The sequence below is a fragment of the Oculina patagonica genome, chromosome 2 (genome assembly GCF_052425735.1).
Source record: "Oculina patagonica isolate OP01 chromosome 2, crgOcupat, whole genome shotgun sequence".
In the NCBI taxonomy this organism is placed as follows: Eukaryota; Metazoa; Cnidaria; class Anthozoa; order Scleractinia; family Oculinidae; genus Oculina; species Oculina patagonica.
This window is the reverse complement of record NC_135759.1, coordinates 11,710,855-11,726,995: the sequence shown is the minus strand read 5'-3', so window position 1 is coordinate 11,726,995 and position 16,141 is coordinate 11,710,855. Positions and strand designations below refer to the sequence as shown.

The 16,141-nt window shown below is 38.5% G+C and overlaps 2 protein-coding genes across 3 annotated transcripts in view; one reads left to right on the top strand and one right to left on the bottom strand.

Annotated features, from left to right (window-relative positions):
* Nucleotides 1-1,060: 1,060 nt before the first annotated feature.
* On the bottom strand, nt 1,061-13,077 carry LOC144638999 (rho GTPase-activating protein 19-like). 2 transcript variants are annotated; one of them, XR_013568049.1, is made up of 11 exons: nt 12,709-13,077; nt 10,317-10,397; nt 9,632-9,841; nt 8,791-8,987; nt 7,720-7,812; nt 7,306-7,357; nt 6,880-7,037; nt 4,214-4,264; nt 2,566-3,114; nt 1,482-1,834; nt 1,061-1,380 (listed from the first exon to the last, which is right to left on the bottom strand). XR_013568049.1 is itself a non-coding variant. In XM_078498272.1 (10 exons), the coding sequence occupies exons 1-10, from the start codon at nt 12,917-12,919 to the stop codon at nt 1,814-1,816; spliced, it is 1,623 nt and encodes a 540-aa protein (XP_078354398.1). In that variant the 5' UTR covers nt 12,920-13,077; the 3' UTR covers nt 1,469-1,813. The 2 variants fall into 2 exon arrangements, 1 of the variants encoding a protein (XP_078354398.1); XM_078498272.1 differs by lacking the exon at nt 1,061-1,380 and having other exon boundaries at nt 1,469-1,834.
* Nucleotides 13,078-13,121: 44 nt separating this feature from the next.
* The window catches only part of LOC144639666 (protein crossbronx homolog), a 13,313-nt gene continuing 10,293 nt past the window's right edge, over nt 13,122-16,141 (top strand). Inside the window, exon 1 of the mRNA XM_078498952.1 lies at nt 13,122-14,359. Within this exon, the coding sequence (XP_078355078.1) occupies nt 14,037-14,359 (323 nt within the window). The 5' untranslated portion in view covers nt 13,122-14,036. The remainder of the gene's footprint in view (nt 14,360-16,141) is intronic.

The following is a 16,141-nucleotide window of genomic DNA, read 5'->3' as shown; positions in this document are numbered from 1 at the left end:
ATTCAAAATCCTGCTGCTTATCCTGAACAAGATGAATGAACCGTTAACTAGATCATATTGTTATCAACTTAGCACATTTTTTTGGGGCACGACTTTCAATTTAGCGAACCTTTTAAGTACACACAACACTGGCGAACCAGTGTAAAGACTCGGCATAAGACAAAATGTCTTATGCTGAGTCTTTACACAGGTGTGATACATATACGACTATATTTTCGAGTTTTTCTGCCACGAGCAATCAGCTGTTCCGAAAATGCGGAGTGTGTAAAAAAAAAATAAAAATAATATATTCCAATAAAAAATAAAATCGATTGAAAGAATAAAATTGATTTTATTAATTAAAAAAATCATTTGCACAGTCCTGCCAGAAGCGGACGGTTCAGATTGCATTTTTTTTATTCTGTGAGAATAAGAGATTCAGGCTAAATAGCAGGTTAAGTTCGTTGTAGAATTTTCATGTCACAACTCAAAGGGCTCGATTTGAGATTGTTAGCGCTCCTTTGAATCGCTTTGCACTTGTAATTACAGTAAATTAATTTAAGATTTTTTTAAATTAATTTAATCTATTTTGTTATTATTTCAATTCATTTTAAAATGGTATTTTATTTATTTTTGTTATTTTATTGTTATTATTTTTAAACACACTCCAGACTCCGCATTTTCGGAACAGCCACCATAAAAAAAAAATTGAAATACATAACTAAGAGGTTGTGGTCGAATCACGTGACTCAGAACTAAAAAACGATATCGCCCCTTGACACAGAACTTTTTAGCGTGTGATCCTCCGGCTGATCGGCTGCTACTATCGGAAGAAAGGTCTCGATGTTTGACTCAGTTTGAAACTTGTTGATGAAAGATAGGGCGTAGCAACCTGCATACGAGCTTGCTTGTGCACATGGACATCTTTTGCTAATGACGAAAAAAGTCAGAAAAACAACTTAAAACAAACACAAACAAACCAAAAACAACAACAAACAACAATTGTTATGGAACACACCACGCAGCATTGACATGGCTATGAAAGAAGTTGGAATAAAGAGAGCTGGGTAATTCATTCCAGTAAATAAATTCTATTTATTTTCGTTAGAAGAAATAAGTATCACGTATCTGGTATTGTTAAGTAGAACAGTTCCAAGACTGGGGAACAAACACGCATTATCAATAAATAACTTTAATTTACCTCTAGAAAAGTCGACCACTACATGTTTAGCATTACATATTTGATAATATAAACAACTTGATTACAACACCAATAAACTTTACAAGGTAGTATATATAGATATTAACAATATACTCACAACCTTCTAATTACAATATGTACATGTTAGAGTCTGTCTTTATCGTTCACGTGTTCTTCGTATTTGCTAAATGTTTACTAGCCTGTGTACAGCCGTCCCGCTCCCCTCCTTCCCCGATTTTTTTGAGGGGAGCGGGACGGCTGTACACAGGCTAAATGTTTACTTAGTTATTACAAGTATAACAATTGCCCTGTTAGAGTCAAAACTTGAGTCATGTTATGGAAATGGAATGGAATGTGGATGAAATCCTGCTTCTTTTTTGATTTTTTTCAAAATGTAAATTTTAGACCGTGTCGGAATGTAAGAGGGTTAATTCAAGCTCCTGACTGATTGATTGTGAAGACTTTTCCTCTTCCATGGCCTACAGTCCTTAGTTGTACTGTCAGTTATGGAAAGTTAAACCCAGTAATAAAAGGTAAATAAGTCTGAGCGATCCAGAGGTGTTGTCAAACATGTGGCTGTGGTGGACATGGTATCCCTGTGCTGTGTGGACTGAACCTCGTTGAACTGTTTTATCAAACATAAAACTCCTCCATCTGAAATCAGAAAAGCAACACCTATGAGTGAATGAAGTGCATTTCGACAAGCAAGTTGCATGAGACAGCAATAATAATTTGATTGCACTATGTCTGTATGTAGGTAAAAAAAAAAAAGAATTGTACTTGCACTTATTATAGGTAGTGATACAAGACATCTCCGAATTGATACATTTATACGTTTTGGTATTAATATTGTGTTATGAAATAAACATCCGTTCCAGTCTTTACACTTTGATAAAGATCGAAACACACCATTTCTCTCCCTGGGTTCTGTCAGCCATCCGAGGGAGCGAAATGATGTGCCATGATCTTTATCAGAATATCATGAAGACATAGAAATGAAGGTGTTTATTCCTTTTATGAAATAAGTACAGGATAAAAAATGAAAATTTTGACGCACGCAAACGGATTATTCATACCTGTTCTACCGGGGTACATACCCTGATAAAGAACCGCTTTTTCTGTGTGAAAGACTACTTGTCAGAATCTCAGCTATTTTATAAAATGGAACATCATGTTCAACTGGATATTTTAGCGTTTGCTGCATTCACTTTTGTTTTTATTAATGATATCTCAAAAGACACATTTCGAATCTTGTTTTATTAGATCTGAGAAAAACGAATTGAAATTCGCCTACTTTCATGGTAAGTTTCATTATTTGACCATAACGTAAACGCATTGGAAAAGTGGCACTCTCTTACCGGGTAACAATAGTATCATATGCTTACCGAATGATCAACTTCTGAAAGCCTATGTCTGACTTGAGGTGGGGTGTTGCGTCGAGTTTTCACCGAGGGAGTAAATGTCAAAGACTCATCACACGCGGATACATCCGTCACAGCATCACTCATAAATCCAGACGGCGTAAATGGCGGGTCATTTGCCAATCTCTTGTTCCTGGGGGTGTGAACTGAACGACTTCTTAAATGTTTCTTTGGGGAAACAAAATCATCCGGGTTGGAGGCAGACGCTGTCCGCTTGTGCTTGCATTGCGGTGATTCACCAGGATAAATCACACCTGAAGGCGTTCTCAAACCCAATCTGGAAAGGAAAGGGGTAGCTCTATACAGGGGTGTTTTAAGAGAAAAGCAATCTGGAGAGTCAACAAGGTCAAATGCCACTCTTTTCTTAGGTGCTGGTGTGCTTGTCTTTGCGTCAGTATTTCTCATAGCTGTGTTTCTTCCTGGGATAGGTGACAGCGCAGTTCTTGTTAAAGCAGCTGGAGACTCCATAGATTTCATTGGAGTTGATGCATTTATCTGTTCTGTACGGATGATCTGAGGTGACGAAAAATAAAGATATCTGTTACAGCTTTACATAATACATACTTGGTCCTGTTTTGGTTTATGACCACCCTCTGCTACATATATTATTTTAGCCTTTTTACTGAGGAGTTCTTTGATTTGACAATATTGAGCTTACCTAAAAATCCTAAAAATACTAGTTCATTTTAAATAAAATTGCTATATTAGAGCACGCATCTTTGGCTGCGGATGGCTCGGGTGGAAACGGAATGTAACTTGAAAAAAAAAGGCTTATACTTTCAAGTTGTTTCCGCGCGTCTTCAAAAAAAATCGATATATATATAGACCTAGCTTGATTTCTTTCTGCAAATTAAGGTTAAAAATCATACGCTCATACTACGCCTTTATTATAGGCTTTCTACCTTAAGATGTTCAAAGGTAATGTTTTTTGTGTAGCCTACCAATAATTTCAGAACACTTAAGACCAAAAATATGCAAAATCCCTGTGACATTGCTCCCTTAAGCTTAAAAGCTTATTAGTTTTGGAGGACATAGCCCCCCACGGTATTCCCCCCCCCCCACATTCAAAATGATATACCGTAAATGATCTAATAAACGCCCACTGTCAAATAAACGCATCGTATCTAATAAACACCTCCACTGAAGTGCAAAGTTTGTATTAGACGCCCCTCTCTAATAAAGGCCCTGTGTCCAATAGATGCCCCCTCCAAGAATCATCTAAAAAAACCAAGGAAATGCTCCATAGAGTAAAATCATGCAATTAAGTTAGTTTTTTGCTTGACTCAGACATTGAAGAGGCCAACAACGCCAACATGGTTGACTCTGATGACGATTAAAACGTCGATATCGAACTATGAACAACATCTCTAGGTTTCTAGGTTTTGCATTAGCGCAAATTAGATTAGTCTCCTACTTACCAACTCTGTTATCTAACTTACTCCACTAGAAAACTACCCATCCTATTTGTTTTGTAGACGTCGTTACTGTTAAATTGAAATAAACGCCTCTCTCTAATAAACGCCTCATATCTATTTAATGCCTCCCCCAGGACCCCAAAAATTTAACAGATGCCCTGGGCGTTTATTAGAGCATTTACGGTATATAAACCTACCCTTTTTGAACGCGGAGTGAATGGAGGTGTGCCAGGATGGACTTTTTCAAACTGCAATAAATCAAACAGAACAGTTTGTGAATATTGTAATGGGGCTGATTACAGTAGAACCCTGTTTATCTGATAAAGGGACACTGCTTGTGTACATATTTAGCATATACAAGTCTAGTTGCATATGTGCATATACAGTATGTGTTCAGCCACCTTTATACCTAACCTTGTTTTGAGGTGTTTTCTGGCATATTGGGCTTCAGTAATTATTGCTGAAGCTCAATATGCCGGAACACACCTCAAAACAAGGTTAGTTATGGTGGCTTGTAATTGATTAAACGTTCCTGTCTTCAGCATTCTATTGCAGTTACAACAACAGTGTTAAGGAAGAACTAAAATGTTTATACATTTTACCAAATTAAGGCTGCTTTGACATAAAAATTTGTTCCCATGGCAATGTCAAAATTACCCTATTTTTTGGCTTTTTGAAGCGAGAAACTTTAAAACTACTCGGTGACAGTTTTTGTTTTTAATATATTTCTGAGTAGTCAGCATAAAATAAGAAACATTTTTTAAACAATTTGAAACAAATTTAAGGCGGCACTGAACCCTACCGACAAAGGTCTAAACTATTGCGAGCCACCTTAAGGTTAGGATAAAAGTCAGTGTAAATATTGTTAAATATTATCAGCATGTTAGGATATGTAAAACCAACAAACCTTACACAGAATGTAATGCATGTTAATGATGAATTTTTCCTTCTCTTGTGTGGTCCCTAATTTCCTTTCTAGGGCTAATACTCAGAAGGAAATTCCTGGGTGTCTAATTTTCAATTTGTACTGTCATAAAATGTACATGTAGTTTGATCAACAATTTTTTCATATGAGATGATGCCAGGTGTCAGGCAGCTAGCCGTATCTTACAGCCACTTACGGAATGCTCCACTTTGGCACAAACACCAGACTGAGAACCTTGGGAAAGGCATTCAATTCAGATTTAAATTGTTGGCAGTTTGTGGAGTCTACCCTGGCGGGATCATCACATTGTAGTGGTGGGGTGTCTTGAGTGCCTCTACCACCCCTAGAGCTATGCCGGCGGGAGTTCTAAACTCCTGGTAGGGCCACACATGCCGGACAGGTCGATTGATAGAGGCCAGACAAAGAGCGATCCCCTGGCCCTCCTGGTTGGGGGTTGGACGTAGGGATAGCAACCCTACCCCGCAAAAAAGTCATATGCAGGGTGTCAAGTGACAAATGGCACTTAGAAAATAGGAAAATAGGAATGACAATGTCCAAAAAATAGGAAATAAATAGGAATTCTCACCCCAAAATAGGAAAAAATAGGAGGATTTCTTTGAGTTCTATCCTCTTAACACTCCCAACAGCAACTTTGTTTCACAACCCAACGCTTTAATATTTAACAGGCACAATGGCATACATCCACAATGTATTGCCGTATAAACAAATGTTACCAAGCACAACTCGTCCTACAACAATTACCAGATTCCAAATTTCATTAGATACTTCACAAGATGCCTTAACTTTAAGCCATTAGACCTTTAAAACTGTGAGAATGAAAAGCTAATTTTCTTACAAACCGAAACAATATAATGTTCACTTTCACCAAATGTATGTCTTTCTTACAATAAAAGCCAACCACGACTTTGAAAAATCAACAATCAAAAAGTCCAACACTTAATACTGTTTTGGCTCTTTTAGCAGATTGGGTAACCTTAGCTTTGCTCTCGTTTTTGGCAGCATTTGCTGTTGAGGACATGGCCTTTTCTTTGAGAATGTCAAAGAAGTTTTCTCTTTTGTCCTATTTTCTCCAAGCTTTGCATTGCTTGGTCTCGCTTGGTCTTAGCATGTGTCAAGCATCATTGTGGCTAAATTAACAGTTTGTTTGTTGACAGCTGTGCTGAAAGGGCATCATTAGTTCATCAGCCGCTTTCAAGTCTGCTTTTACTACTTCTTCCTCTCGCATCAGAGTATCCTCACTATCTTGCATGCTATCAAAAGCACTGAGAAAGTCTGGGCACGAGTTTCCAAAGAAAATCACTCATAAAGGCTTCAAAGCGGTCTTTTTTGACATGAAGTTTCAGTTTTTTGTAGAATTTATCAATTTTATTGACAATTTCATTTCAAATATTTCACAATGTTTCTGTGTACCTAAGAAAACCCTAAAAAATAGGAAAAAATAGGAATTTCATGAAAAAATAGGAGAAAATAGGAGGCAGGCCAAAAAATAGGAAAAAATAGGAAAAAATAGGAACTTGACACCCTGCATATGCTACAGAAACCAAAACCAGTTTAGTAGATGTGGATGGAAGTGGGGCAGGACGTCCCTGGAGGACAAGAATGAAGCCTTTGGGTCAAACCCAACTGGGCACCCAATAGCCGATCAATCTGCTCTAACTGAAGTCCAAAACAAGGATTGAACCGTGTGCGCAGGGAGAGACTGGTGGACGCCCTAATATGCTCCCAAGGGGGTGAAAAGCAACAATGATGATGAGTTTGTGGAGTGAAGTGCGGCATTCACAACGACCTTAAAACTGCAAAGGTGGTTTCCTGTTTCATGACAGGAGGGCTAAGTAAGTCATAGAGGTAACTGTTGGGAAGCATGCCTGAATGAAATGACTGCAGTGGTGTCACTAATTAAAACAAAACTTTACCAACCCTTTGTAAGAATTTCTGCTTGACTGGCCCGTCAGGTAGATCCATCACATGATTGTAAAGCTGAACTAAAGCATCTGTAGTAGTTTGTTTGACAGTTTGTTTATGGGATGTTTGGTCCATCTGCTGACAGAAGGTGCGGGTAACTGGCAGTTCCTCCTGTTGAAACAAAAACCACCACAATGATTTACCACACAAGCTAATAAGCTCATTCTTTTTCAGGTGTTTTTAAATATTACATTAGTGAAGTGAACATTTTGGCTACAATTTCAATGTTGGCTTTCTGCAATCTGGTAGTCGTTATTGGAGTAATCTTGAGTACTGTATACATACAGTTTGTATTTTATCAAACAGAACTTGTTTTGACAAAGATAGATACATAGATATCTGAGATATTCCAATCCCTTTAAAACCGACTCACGCTTCCCTTTTTAATAACTTCTTCTGCCGCTTCAATCTCTTCTATGAGACCTTTTGGAATCTGTCATGGAAAAACAAAACAAAGTATTCACCCGCCATATCATCGAACTGACTAATTTAACATTAATTAAAAACTTAATAAATTGCCTTTAAATATATCAATCATTACACAAGTATGTGTTTGATAGTCTAAACAGCAATGCCTGTCAATCAGGAAATGTATCACAATAAGTGGAAAGTTTAAAGTCTGCAGACACTCTAGAAACAAGCCAGTGAAGCACTGGAAGCTGATAATGTACAAAGCAGTTTTACAGAAAAAACACTAAATCTTGTTAGAACTCAGCAATGTCACAGCTAGTTTACAGTCATGCACTGTACAAAACACATAACTGTGAGTGTCAATCACACAAGTCGGGTACAAACCTTGAAAAGATCTGCAGCATGATGGATCATAGAGGCAACCAACTTGTGCATCACTGACATGTCCTCAGGAAAATGGCTCAGGCACGTCACCTTCTGTCGTTAAATAAATGGCATAATTATCAGTGTTACAAGCAAAATCGATCAATTGAAGAACTCTTCAACATTGGAGAGTCTTTAGCTCAGTTTATTTGACTTGTACATCTAAATTTAAAAGTGCATGCACTAAAAATTTGCTGCAGTTGCTTTTTAAAGCAGTTTGGCCTAATTTTGGCTCCTTATCTTTGGTTAGTACCACTACCAGAAGCTGTGTATTTATATTTGAGTAGTAAAATTGAAATAATAATAATATTATTATTGCGGGCCCAAGAGAGGCCCGCAACCCTAATCTTGACAGTGACCAGCGGATTGCGTTTTACGCGTGCGAACCAAAAACGGAAGTTGAAAATTTTGTTCTTCCACTAAGAACGATCGGAATGCGAAAAATGTGTCAATCAGGACAGTTTGTCGTAACACCGGAAGAGAAAATCTGTTCTCCAAGAACGATTGTCACATAAGATCTAGGCTTCTGTCACATGGAAGATTGCAAACATTACAATTTGCAGACGTGTTTTACGGGTGTTGCTTTTGCGAAAAATTTGCTCTGATTGTATCACGCATAAACCACGGCAAAGCGAATGATTCCAACAACGGTTATTCTCGAGAAATTTGTTATAACACTGACAACATAGCGAGTTTATCGACCGAGGAAAATCACATCTCAATTCACACCGCGTACTCGACTACAGTTCACTAAACTGTCAATCCGACAAAAAACAACTCTGACTGGTTCGCGGCCGGTTACAGTTAGCGGCAATTAAGCGTGATTTATCATTAATCGCGCCACGTTAATAAAAGGCGAGCACAACATAGCGAGTTTACCGACTGAGAAAAATAGTCTCAAAAAAAATTTTTCATTTAAATATATATAAACACCCACAAAAACCACCCACCAAACCTTTCTAACTCAATCCGCACTTTCTAACCTGTGGTTACCACTAGTTTCTAAAGCTTAAACAATTATTACAGTAGTACCGTTCTGAAGTCCATGATGTTGGGTGTGAACACTACTGCAAGATTGTGGGATGTCATTTTACTGTGAGGATTTTTTGTGACCAGATTAAGCAGCTCCAACAGTTGCTGCAAAAGCATTCTGTTTGGAGGTGGCACCAACAGAAACAAAAGCTGAAATGCTTCAATCAACTTAGCACTGGATTCATCATTACGGATTTCTGCAAACAAGAATAATCCATGGTAATAAAAGGCTTGTCTACTTGTCTGGGACAACCAGAGAACTTTTCTCAAGTTCTGGGGAGGGGGGGGGGGTGTCTGCCATTGTCTGACCTCAACCTACCCACCCTTGCCAGTGTGTTACAGTGTAAAACTTTGTCACCTTACATGTATTTCTGTTAGTTCTGAGATGTGGAAAATGTTTTTCTCACACACGGCTTGGAGTCTGGGTTCTCATGAGCAGGGTTTCTAAGTCACGTGGCTTTGTCCAATGCTCAGTAAATGTTTCTTGCCCTCTGCAATTGCCTGACCTGCCCAGTTCCCACCCACCCTTCAAGTGTTTTCTACATCATTATTTTGAAGTTTTCTGGAGTTTTAATTAAATCCTGACCACCATTTTTCCTGGTCTCGGTTTCTTTTTTTCTTTTTTTTACAATGCTTTGTAGTTTTTGTTGATGAAGGCCAGGCTGTGTAGTGATTCCACTTGGCATGGCTCTCAGTCGTGTGAAAAATAGAAAATGCTCTCAACTTTCTGTAGTTGGAGATTGACAAGCTACATAAACAAAATAATTATTGATGAGGTGTTAATTAACTTGAATAAGCCATTTCAAAATATTACGTTCATACAATGCCAGGCATAACTTGCCTGTGATCTGTAGATAAGCATTCTGTGGAGCATGGGTTAGGAGAGGTTCTGAGAGATCACCAAGAAAGATCTTCAGAACAGATGCCACATCATGTGGAGTAAATTTGCCACCATCAAAGTCAATGTTCTCTTCCTTGTCAAGCAAGTCTTTTAATTCCTCTTGCCTTTTCTTACTACCTGAGACCCTGAACAAACCTTCCTTGCTTACATCTGTAAAAAGAATAATTTACTGTCAATTTTAAACACATTTTGTTGTTATTTTTAATAATATTTATTAAAATATGACACTGTTAGTATATGCATGTGTCTACATTAATGGCCAACTGTAAAAGCCCTCCCTAATATGCCCCCTCTGGAAGTTCAACAGCTCTTAATACAGCAAGTGCCATATTCTGTTTTAATAAATATTGTTTCATCTTCTTTGTGAATTGCTTTCATTATTCCAACATCACAAAACAACTAGTCTTCCATAAGGTGTCTTGATCTCGACTGTTATTTTCATGTAAAAGCACACATTCAGATGTTAACATCAAGAAAACCTAAAAGTCAAATCTAATAAGCATGCAATCCCTAATAACCACCCTGTACCATCCTCCCTTTAACTATGAAAATAAAATAGCACTGGGGCATTAAATCAAATCATTACAGTGCATCCAAGAAAATAATGTATGAATTGTTAACTTACGCCTCTTCAAAAAATCAATTAGTGTTGATACTCTGTGTATGGCATCTTCTGTAAGGGAATGGCCAAATATTTTGTGGTTCCCTATGAAAAAAAGGCATACCACATAAAGCTTCTTTGGATCTATTTAACAAGCAATATAATATTAACTGTAAGTCAGTTGTTCTTACAGCTAAAGGTGCTAGTCAATGCTTGTTATGGTTTTGAATACATTTTGCTGGGAAGGCAAACACTTGAAAATTAGTGTTTGTGTAGTCATCAGATGTCAAATAATTTTCTGTAGAATGTAAATTCTGAAAATTCTGCGACTTTTAACCTAAGGGGCAGTTTACATGGAGGAAGGGTAACCCTCCTAGAAGCGTTACCCTTCTAGAAGGGCCAAAAGATAGCTCTCCTTTACATGTGTAGGGTTATCCCTAGTGCTACATGTATCTCTGCCAAAAAAATCCACGGAAACCTGAAGCCATTGAATTCACACTTCGTCTTGTACTCTTTGATTTGAGAAGCAGTTCAACGGCCTTGGGTGCCCTTGTCCACTTCTTCGGCCGGTAGTGAACTTTTAAACAACTAGTCCAGTCCCTAAACTCTATCTTCCCTGCACCCTTTATAGCGGTTGAACCCAGGCGCGAGAAGAGAGAGTCCAGGATAACTTGCATGCACGTGCGTCAGTTTCCCCCCGAAATCAGGGCAAAAACCATATTTGGCTGCACTTTTGAAAACGCGCACGCACAGATGACGAATTCAAATACACGACCATATGTACTAATAAAAGCAGGATCACTGGAATAACTTCAAAAAGCCTAGCTTGCCAGTCCGTTTTTACTAAAAGTTAACAGCCAAAACACAAATCGCCATCCGTCAACTATTCTTACTAGCATTTTGTAGCTGTTTATTGAATTGGCTTAGGATACAATCTAGCACAGAATGTTTTGCATTAATTCGCGCGCTTGGTCGTGTAGTTGAATTCGTCATTTGAGCAAGATTTTTAGCCCTAGCGCGTGCGTCCCAAGCAAGTGACGCCACACTCCTCCCTTCTGATTGGTTCCTTCTGAGCATGGGCATGCAAGTTATCCTGGACTCTCTCTTCTTGCGCCTAAGTTCAACCCCTATAAAGGGCGTGCGGAAGAGAGAATTCAGGGACTAAACTATTTAAAAAACATGTTATCAGTTGTTCTGTAGTGGGGCATTTGAAAAAAAAAATTCAGCTAAGTGTAAATGCCCCTTCTGTACCCCCTTCCCCCCTGGGGATTAACATTAATCTAGGTACAGGTATTAGTACAGGCAGGCGCGTAGGAAGGGGGGTTCGAGGGGTTCGAACGAACCCCCTTTGGAGGTCAATAATGGAGGACTGAAAACACAAACTGTTGATTTTCAGCTTTTAGCAAATAGTGGGGAAATGGAAAACAAACATTTAGTGTTGCAGCTTTTAAATTACCCTGCAAGAAAACGCAAAAAGTATTGGGAAAGTATTAAATTGTTAGGAGAATGGGCTCTCCTCACTGGCTCTCATGGCCTCCACCCGAGGATAATGCAATTGTCAAGTTTGCTTTACGAATAGTCCTGTAGTGAATTAGTAAGTAAGTGGCCTCAATATATCCTAGTGACCTAGTATTATATGTAGTCAAAATAATCCCATCATTGAAAAATATTTCCTTAACAGGCGTTCGAGATTTGATAAATGGAGTATCAATAGATGAAAGGCGGGGAATACAATTTCGGGGGACCCAGTTGATACGTGTATTTAGTGCATATTGACGCTTTGATGCTGCGTTTAGTAAATTGACGGTGGAGCCGGGGTCTGGGGGCTTAAGCTTTTACCCTGAGATGCCTTTGTACCACAAGTCAAGCTTTTGTAAAAAGTTTAGTGTACTAAGCCGGTATGTATGTATGTATGAATCAAGTTAACAAAACGCCGGAAATATTGTTGTTATGACTAAAAATAAGTGTTATTTTACACTCCATTGAGTTTGAAATATTGACGTGCACAATGCTGAAAAATAGCATTTCCGGGCCTCTAGATTTCAAAATATTCTGGGGGACATGCCCCCAGACCCCCCTAGAGGCTCGCGCCTTCGGCGCTCGTATTTAATAACCCCCTAAAAAATATTTCTGTCAATACGAACACCCTTCCTAAAACCTCAGCTACGCGCCTGATAGGTCAGTATACTAGCTAGTAAGCTTTCATTCTATTAATATGTCGGTTTCCCTCACTAAGATCTGCTTATGGCAACAAAGTCATCTGTTTAACAGGGGGATTTAAGTGTTAGCTTATCAGCAGTATAAGCCATAATACTGAAAGCTTGCAATTCTTTGAAAAGGCATTTGTGAGCAAGGCAATGTTTTGTTTTGTACTGCCATCTGCTATTCTGAGAAAAAGATACAGTTGGTTTCTCACCTTTTCTGTTCATTATTTTGTTGATCTTTTCTGATGATTTGGAGAAAAAACTTCTTTGTGGTTTCAAATTGCTTTCGATCTCCAGGTTTGTGGCCACATTTCCCGTATGTTCAAGTTGTTGTAAGTCCTCAAGCATGTTGATGTCCAAGATTCTCGTAAGTCTGCTCAAGCACACTCTAGCGTGAGCATCCTTACACTCCTTCTTATACATTTTCCTTCAAAATACCACCAAATGTACTAAAACTGTGAACTATTTTACAAGTGGCTAAAATCTTTCGAACTTGTCGTCAAACGTTTCCTTGTTTCCTTTGTCAAAAAGACCGCGTTTATTCTCACCTCGTCGCCAATCAAGTTTAACGGTCCAGTTGCTGGCCAATCACATGCTCGATAGAACTCAGCGGTAAGGTTTACGGGCTCAATCATATCCAAGATGGCGGACGTGTTTTTTTTTGGAAATCGAAGTTCATAAAAGAATAAAATTCAAACGAATTGAGACTTTCAGATCAGGTAACAAAATATATTTTATGGAATGATTTTCGGAATGTAGAAACTGTGACTGGCCCTCCAAAGATGAACCTCAGGAGCAGCTCTTACAATGTAAGTGCATGTCAACTGCAACAGTGGCTACAGTGGCACACACAGTTCAAATGTTTTATGCTATATCTTGGCTCTTACTGAATTGCTGTATTCTTCACGAAATGTTTGTGGGAAGTGCATCAAGATCGGGCGTTTATGGTCGAGTGTTGATAAATGTGAGGAATGTTTCAGACTTCACCCCCGGGACTTCACCATTTGACAGTGCGCGCTGGAATTAACGTACACAACAAAGCTTGCGTTATGAAATGATGTCACAAGAATATGATGGCAGTGCAGGTACTATTTCGATAATTATGATATTTTCCCCGTGGCTTATAAATTATTGAAAAATTCTGCGTGGCAAAAGATCAAGAAGTCGCATGGGAATGACTTTTGTCGCCATGTTGCTCCATCCACGAGACGAGACATTTCTTTGTCGTATGAAAGTTATACTTGGTACCGGTGACCGTCTTCTGAAAATCAAAAAGTTGGTGCGTTTCTGTGCGACGTTGGAAATCGAATTATTCATCTGATTTTACAAGCGTTTATTAAGAGCAAATCTGAAGTAAAGCGAGTGTGTTTTAGACATCTATGGTGGGGCAGTGACGAACAATGGAAATTTGATACCACAACATTCCTTTGGATCAAGCTTCGCTGGCACGCCATTTACGGACCCACAGTGAGAGAGTGGACAACGTACGTCTATATACAAATCTTATTCAAGGATCCTGGCTACTTTTGTGACTTCTGTTATGCCTTCAATTAGCCCTGTTCATTCACTTAGCGTTATTGATGATGAAGAAGAGAAAAGTGATCAAATCAGTGAAGTTGTTAGCCCTCGCGATCGGAAATCGCGTTCTCCCAGCTCCACTTTCAGTGAGAGACTAAAAGCCGCACGGAAACTGATTCCTTCCTATCCTGGCAGAGCAAAATTAGTGCGATCCATTAGTGAAAGTAGCGGGTTAACAATAAATACAAACGACGAGAGAATCCATTCTAAAGCAGAAACAGAGAATTGCGCAACGATTCAAGACTTTGGAACGTTCTTCCGGGAACATGCCATCATCATGGAATTGTAAGTCAGTTCAGTGATGTGGCTGTAAGTTATTTTTTAACTTAGCTAGGCTTTTCTTCCTCCTTCATAGAAGAATATTGTTATTATTAATTATTGTATTTTAAAAAGTCTTAATCACACTTTTTTGTTCTTTTCTACAAATGATACCAAAATTTGTTGGTCTCTACGTGTTGGAATTGCTTTGTTTTTGGTATGTCAGTTACACAAAATATGTGTAGCTGGATGGCTCTTTGCTTCCCCCGCTTTCAGACAATAAATATGTCTGAATAATGTTCCCCCTCAGGGCTTTTTGGCATCTTGTACATGTACATTATATAACACATACTTATATGGGAGATTTATACAGAAATCAAATGTGCTTGTCTTTTGTTCACCTAGTAATGAATTTTGTTGAATAGGTGTCTGTGATGTTTTGAAGGTACTCAAAATACATTCACCAGATGGCTCCTGCCATTTTGGACACTTTTAAATCATCACATGTACCAATTCAAGGTGATGCAAATTACTATGCTAACTTATGATTATTACATCAAAACATTAATCAAAGGTCTCTATGAGACTACGACTATTTTGCTATGGTCTATCTGTTGGCTGTCAATTGTGGTATGGAGTAGTGTTTTGCTAAATGGGTGAAAGACGCTTTTCATGTTGTTTAGGAGTGGAAGTCTTGAAAATAACTTAGCTTACCTGAATACTTTACACTTCCACATCACATTCTAAATTAAAACTGAAACCTAGAAGTCAACAACGCGCTGTTTACAAAACTCAACCGCAAATTAAGGAGCCAAAGAAAACCCAATCGAAAACACATTGAATATACTGTAGTACTCGTGTCGCGTATACGCTTATTCCGGCCTACTAAAGCAAACAAACAGTTCAGTGGTTCAATACATTCTTCATATATACCCACACCCCCGGCCCACACCGAAAAGAAATCCCTAGAATTGAGAACGCGAATAAATGATTATTTACTCGTGTTTAGCGAGACTAACGCAATCGATTGTCGCGAATGTGAAAGACTTGTAAAAGTACAAATTTGCGTTCTTAATCGTTTTAGGTTAAATATTAGCGCTCCTTTAGTGTGTTAGACGCTTGTACCAGTCCAAACTTGCGTTCTTACGTTCTTGGTTACATATTAGCGTCGCTTTAGTCTGTGAAAGACTTATACATTGCCTTCAAGTGTTGGCTGACGCTTTGTTCACCCACACCGAAAAGAACTCCCTTGAATTGAGAACGCGAATGATTATTTACTCGTGTTTAGCGTGACTAACGCAATCGATTGTCGCGAAAACAAATCCTTTAGGTTAAATATTAGCGCGACTTATACGTTGCCTTCAAGTGTTGACTGACGCATTGTTCACCCACACCGAAAAGAAATCCCTTGAATTGAGAACGCGAATAAATGATTATTCACTCCTGTTAAGCGTGACTAACGCAATCGATTGTCGCGAAAACAAATCCTTAGTTGTGTCATATCGGATTTGAGATACTCACGCATAAAAATAATTGTTATATAACGTTTATACATGTGACAAGTCACGTTTTTAACACGAGATAGCAAGTGTTGACGCAATACTAATGAGATACCCTTTCATCACCCACAGCGGCTAATGGAGTTCAAGTCTAATTTCCGGTCCAAAAATATCGCACGTAGACAAAAACAATTGTTATCATGGCGGGTGTTGAGCACAGGTTGAGCGGAATGAAGTAGAAAGCGAGTTCTTCTAGGTTTTAGAAAATCTCTCAAGAGTTTTGTTCACAAAACATTTAAAGACGAACAAA

What these genes read in the sequence shown, in the direction of transcription:
- LOC144638999 (XM_078498272.1), bottom strand. Translation starts at nt 12,919, where the DNA reads ATGTATAAGAAGGAGTGTAAGGATGCTCACGCTAGAGTGTGCTTGAGC. An exon ending in ATGCTGCAGATCTTTTCAAG is followed by an intron (nt 7,358 to 7,719) that starts GTTTGTACCCGA and finishes TTTCCATGACAG; the next exon opens with ATTCCAAAAGGTCTCATAGA. An exon ending in AGCAGAAATTCTTACAAAGG is followed by an intron (nt 4,265 to 6,879) that starts GTTGGTAAAGTT and finishes GATTTATTGCAG; the next exon opens with TTTGAAAAAGTCCATCCTGG.